Source organism: Chaetura pelagica, unplaced genomic scaffold (assembly GCF_000747805.2).
Source record: "Chaetura pelagica isolate M959 unplaced genomic scaffold, ChaPel_1.0 scaffold146, whole genome shotgun sequence".
NCBI lineage: Eukaryota > Metazoa > Chordata > Aves > Apodiformes > Apodidae > Chaetura > Chaetura pelagica.
Window position 1 is genome coordinate 71,794 of NW_009953645.1, and position 5,915 is coordinate 77,708.

Here is a 5,915-nt window from a genome sequence, read left to right on the forward strand (position 1 = left end):
TTTAAATAGGTGCAAGCACACATGCAGGCAGCCAGTCCCTTCCCTTGTCTGGGTGATGTGAGTAGGGGTGTCAGACCGCAGCTCCTACACCCTCTGCACCCCTCTGCTGTACCTCACCACACCCCCCTGGATCAGTGCAGTCACAGGAGGACAGGGAGGGTGGCTGTCACACTAAGCCAGGCCAGTCCTGCACCCACCCTCTGTCGCTGCAGCTGGCCCTGAGTCTTGGGACCAGCGGGCACCCAGTGCTGGAGAAGGGCACTGTGGAGTGGAAGGGACAGGATGGGAGATGGACTGGTGAGAGAGCAGAGATGTGGCATCTGAGAGGACATGAACAGGACATGACAAGCTGAGGTCAGTCAGGGTAATCTCTGTCCTGACCAGACAGTTTGGCAGCACCAGAGCTGACAGAGAGTCCTGATCAGGCCAAGAAAAGTCACTTTAAGGTGTCATCGGCGTTTTTGAACATGAGGATGGCATTGTAGATCTTGAGGGCTGGGCCCAGCTTGACACTCATAATCTTGACGATGTCAGCCTGTGTCAGCAAGAGGAAGGCCTCCCCATCGATCATCTGGAGAGAGCAGGGACAAAGGCACTCACTGAAAGCCCAGTCTGTGACTTCCTAGGGACAGCCAGCATGGGTGTGACCAGGGGATGTGCACAGTTGCACTCACCCTCAGCCACAAGACAATCGCAGGGTTATGGGCCACCCCCAGTATTCCATTGCTGCCTCAGATAAGCCAGAGCTGGGAGCTCACACACCCAGGAACAGGGCCAAGTGGAAGAAGAGCCCTTTCAGGGGCTGCCCCATAAGCTCACCCTGCAGCCAGCCCAAGCCTCTGTGCCAGAGTGCAACAGGCATAGCCAGCAGGTAACCTGCTCTGGGCAAACACCCCTCCATCCCCTGCTCCAGTTCCTGGCATGTGTGGAGGCTGCCTCAGCTCAGCTTTGCATGCCTGAGCACCCTTGGGAGTGCTGTGGCCATTTACTAACAGGCTGGAACACTTGCTGCACCCGGTGTGCCCAGGACGAGCCTGCCCTGGGTGTATTACACATAGCAGAGAGCAGCCCCTCAGCATGTCTGTCCACAGGTGGGGAAGGACTAATGGGTCCAGTAAGCAGCTTCCTTCAGGAGGTGCTGCAGCACCACCTCCTCCTGCTTGCCCATTCCAGACTCCTCAGAGGGCCTATCCCCCTCCATGTGGGGAGAACAAGGGCAGCACAGCTCCCTTGGAGTCAGCAGCTCCCCCCCTGCCACGGGCTCTGCACAGGGAGACATCTGCACACTCAGTGGGCTGCAGGGTAGAATCACTGTCAGGTGTTCTCAGCACTTAGCAGCAACCACTGCAGAAAGCCCACTGGCCAATTCCTCCTTGCCCTGTTGACAAATCGCTGTCCTTTGCCACCTGCACTCATCCTCCAGCCCTTCTCACCTCATCCTTGAAGAGCTTGGCTTGGTCCTCGCAACCAGTCAGGGTCTGAACAAAGCTAAAGACCTTGGAATAAACAGAAGAATATCAAGACATAAGCAATGTTTCTCACTGGAGACCCCCATGAGCCCACGACTTCCCTTCCATAGGGGCATTCCACACATGTAAGGTAACATGTGGCTGTTATGGCAAAGGCTGCAGTTGCAGCACCCTTCTGTGCCTAGAGACCACATTTGGACTACAGCACAGGTGCTGGGTTCCTCCAGCCCCAGACCATTCCCACTTAGAGGCACAGGGAGGGGCAGGAGAGGGGCACACATGTTGCTATTGGAGAAATCAGACAGGCCTGGCTGCTGGGGCAGGTGCCAGAGTTCAAGCTAGCCAGGCCTTAAGAGAGGCTATCACAGATGCCCACAAAGGTAAATGAAGGTGACAATGAAGAATTTGAGGTAAATATTTCTTTTTCAGAGAAACAGGGAAGTGACTTTTTATCTGAACAATCTTTTTAACATGGCAAAGATAAAACTGATTTCTTTCTGTTACACGTTAAATGAAGGGACTGCTCTTTGTATTTTCCTGCCTGCCCTGGGCTAGTGTCACATTCAAGCTAAGCAAGAACCTGGTAGTTCTGCATGTACTTCCCAGAAGCTGCCATCAGGGCTCATGTCTGGCAGCTGTCCACACAGCACCCCACAAGTGTGTACAGCCCAGGAAGTGGCTTCTGAAGCTCCTCCGTGCCTGCTGCATGCACTGTGGTGCTACATGGCAAGGTAGAGTGCTCACAGCTATGCCAGTGGGTTAGGAGCCAGCATACAATCTTCAGAGCCATCTTACCTCATCAATGGTCCACTTGGCCACTGTAGTTGCTGTGATACCAGCCACCCCTGGCAGAAGTTTGCAGTGCTGCTCCCAGCAGAGTGACAGGGAGCGGTCAGGATGGGCAGACAGGGCCGACATGAAGAGTGACTGGTGCAGACTGTCTGAAGAAATAGCTGGCAACAACAATGTAAGATGTCACATGAGGTAGGAGAACATCCCATCCCACTATATGCTACAATTCTTGGGGAGGGCCCTGTTCAGAGGAAGGACCAGGGCTAGCAGCAGATGGTCTCACGGGTCCAGGTATTAAGAGCTAGTGGTTGTCCCTTGAATTAACAGGATATCAGTGTACCCAAATGTTCAGTTTGTTGGGACTGGGGATGGTGGGGGAAAAAGTTTAGAGACACGCTTGGCTTTGCCTTGTTCATTGCCTTGTTCACCTTCAATCATTAATTTTCCACATTCAACTAGATTTCAATGTTAAATTTCCCACCAGAATGCCATCTCATATCATTCAATTAATTTTGTATTTTTAACCAAGTTTTTTCCTTATTCTCTGCTCCAAGGAGTCAAGAATGGCTCCCAAGAAGAGATCCTCTTCACCCCTGGCTTTGGGGTAGGCAGGACAGCCCACGGATACTGGCTGGAATAAATGTCAGTCAGCAGAACTAAATGCAAAGCAGACTGTTCAGTATCAGTTTCTGTGCTCCAGTAGTCATTGGGCACTACACTGATAGGTTGTGGTAGGGCAGCCACAGGATGAACGCACAGCATTCCTGTCTGAAGAGGACAAAGCACTGGAAAAATGCACAACCACAGCAAGAAGATCCTAATTCCCTGCCTTAAAGCCCTTGAAGATTTACACATACCAACCAAAAGACATGATAAGGGACCTAGTGGAGTTCTGGTGAGAGGTGAGGATGTTCCTTGTGCTGACTTGTGTGAGGTCTGAGTGAGCCAAGGGAGACCTGCCTCCAACAGCCACCACCCCAGGTCCTTGAGCCTTGCCCCTGTGATGACACCATGGTAGAGGACAGCACTTACTTTGGAAGTCTTCCTGCTGGATCTTCCGGTATTTTGGAGGTCGCCCTCTAAAGAGACAGGAAGACTGATTTCCAACTGGGTTGAGACTGGCCCGAGGGCCCTTCTCCACACTGCACAGAGCAATGCCGTAGCAGCGGGAGCAAGAATCACCTCTTGGACCCTGACCCAAAAGGTTGATAGCTAAAGACACAAAACATGGAATGAAAAATGGAGAGAGGTGCCCAACAGAGCTGGAAGGACAGACTCCAGCAACCGTGCTTCCCTGTGGTCAAGCAGCCTCTCTGGCTTGGCCATTGCTCCCAGAGATGGCAGCTAAGGCACAGGGGCCCTGCACTTGTGCATGGAGCTCCCCGGGCTTGCCCCTACCTCCCGTGGTGCCGAGATTTCTTTCGCTGAGGGAAGCCAATCAGGTTCCTCTTGCGAGTGGAGGCCTCGGTGTCGGACAAGTCAGCTTTAACCCTGCCCTGGTTCTTCTCTGCCAGAGGACACCCTGACAGGCAGTAATGAGCTGTGAATCTCCCAGTCACGTGTCCTGACCCATCGCAGCCCGGCGTGGGGCACTTCCTAGAGAACAGAGGGGAGGCAAGTGTTGGATCCAGCCCAGAGCAGCACCAGGGGCAAGCCTTCTGTCCCTGAGCATGGCAGCCAAAGGCCACAGAAAGCAGAGTAAGGCCTGCTGACCACAGCCCCTCCAGGTACAACCATCCCATCTTTGCCATTGCCATCACGGTGACCCCATGCAAATCACAACAGTGTTGATCAAGAGGGTCATTGGGATTCAAAGAGTCTCCACCTTCCCTTCCTTGCACCCACAGGCATTCAGACTAACCTCAAGAGTGAGGAGGAAGCAATTGTCACAAGTGTGACCAGTAGAGAAACCCCTAGAGCAAGATCTGCTTTCCCCATCCTCACAGATGCTCCACCATACTCACTCCTCTTGATGTCAGCCTGCCATGCTGGGATTGGCACTACACTGTGCCTGTTTCCCCTGGAAAAGTTCATGGAAGTGACTGACTGAGCTGGGGGAGATGCACTGTTCCTTCTCAGGACTTCTGTGCTGGTACAGAACCCCCGTTTACTGAGCCATGTTACCCCATCAACATCAGCCAACATTGTTCTTGCTTTAGTTACAAGTGCAGTGGGTCCAACATTACTCTTGTTTCAATAGCAATCTAGCACTTTCTGACCTTGCCTACTGGAAGACTGAGTCCAGACAACTGGGTACCTTCTTGTCCTGGTGCAAATACAGTGATTTGGGATGATCAGGCACTCCTTAACTTCTCCTGGAACTCCAAGAAGGAGGCACTTTGGAGCTCCCTGGAACTGCACTGAGTTGTGCCCCTGCATCTCATACATCTCCCAAAGGAAGCTGGTTCATCCAACTAGGAAGAACTCTTGGGTAGGAGGGAAAAATCCAGTTTATTAGGTGGCTATAATTTGACTCCATGGGGTACTGAGAGGTATATTGCAACTTCTTTTGTGAAATTTGGCACCAAAATTGAACATCTTAACCTCTCTTATCTGTGTGTATGCACAATTTAGTTTAGAAAGTTTTTTAGATCTTTAATTTAATCTCTGTATTGATTACAACAAATTGTTTATTACTTAAGTTCTTAGAAAACCATGTAATCAAATTTTGTGGCTTGTTATAACAGCATTAATCAATCTTAATTTACTGCTACTTCAAACCACATCAGACCCATAATTATGTGTTCAAGTATCACACCGAAATCCCACCATCTAAATTAGTTGTAAACTGTTGACCAAGTCTGGGACCAGAAGTGGATCCAGCTGCACCCAGACTCCTCTCTGAGAAGGAGTTCAGAAAACAATGGGCTTCACTCTGACCCTTGTGACTCAATGAAAGAATCTTCCTCATTTTTTTCACACACACACACAGAATCACCAAGGTTGAAAAATATTTTTAAGATCATCAAGTCCAGCCTATGACCTGACACCATCACATCTCCAGACCATGGCACCAAGTGCCATCTCCAGCCTTTCCTTAAACACCACCAGGGATGGTGCCTCCACCACTGCCCTGGGCAGTCCATCCCAATGTCTGATCACCCTTTCCACGGGGAAGTGCTTCCTGATATCCAACCCAAACCTCACCTGGAGCAGCTTCAGGCCAGGCCCTCTCATCCTGTCACTGGCTGCATGGAAAAAGAGCCCAGCCCCACCTGAGCACAACCTTCCTTCAGGGAGTTGTAGAGAGTGAGAAGATCCCCCCTGAGTCTCCTCTTCTCCAGGCTAAACAACCCCAGCTCCCTCAGCCCCTCCTCATCAGACTTTCCCCTCCAGTCCCTTCACCAGCCTCGTTGTCTCCTCTGGACCTGCTCCAGCACCTCAAAATCCTTCTTGCAGTGATGGGCCCAGAACTGCCCCCAGGACTCAAGGTGAGACCTCCCCAGTGCTGAGCACAGGGGAGAATCACATCCCTGCTCCTGCTGGCCACACCATTCCTGACACAAGCCAGGATGACATTGGCCTCCCAGGCCACCTGGGCACACTGCTGGCTCATATTTAATTGGTTGTCAACCAGTGCTCCCAGGTCCCTCTCTGCTGGGCAGCTCCAGCCACTCTCCCCTCAGTCTGTAGTGCTGCCTGCGGTTACTGTGG

The 5,915-nt window shown here is 51.7% G+C and overlaps 1 protein-coding gene across 1 annotated transcript in view; it reads right to left on the reverse strand.

The window, feature by feature from the left end:
* Positions 1–436: 436 nt before the first annotated feature.
* Positions 437–5,915, reverse strand: part of L3MBTL1 (l(3)mbt-like 1 (Drosophila)) — a 21,786-nt gene continuing 16,307 nt past the window's right edge. Inside the window, exons 17-21 of the mRNA XM_009999842.1 lie at positions 3,660–3,857; positions 3,294–3,340; positions 2,265–2,422; positions 1,434–1,496; positions 437–571 (exon numbers count right to left, since the gene is read on the reverse strand). Of these exons, the coding sequence (XP_009998144.1) occupies positions 437–571; positions 1,434–1,496; positions 2,265–2,422; positions 3,294–3,340; positions 3,660–3,857 (601 nt within the window). The remainder of the gene's footprint in view (positions 572–1,433; positions 1,497–2,264; positions 2,423–3,293; positions 3,341–3,659; positions 3,858–5,915) is intronic.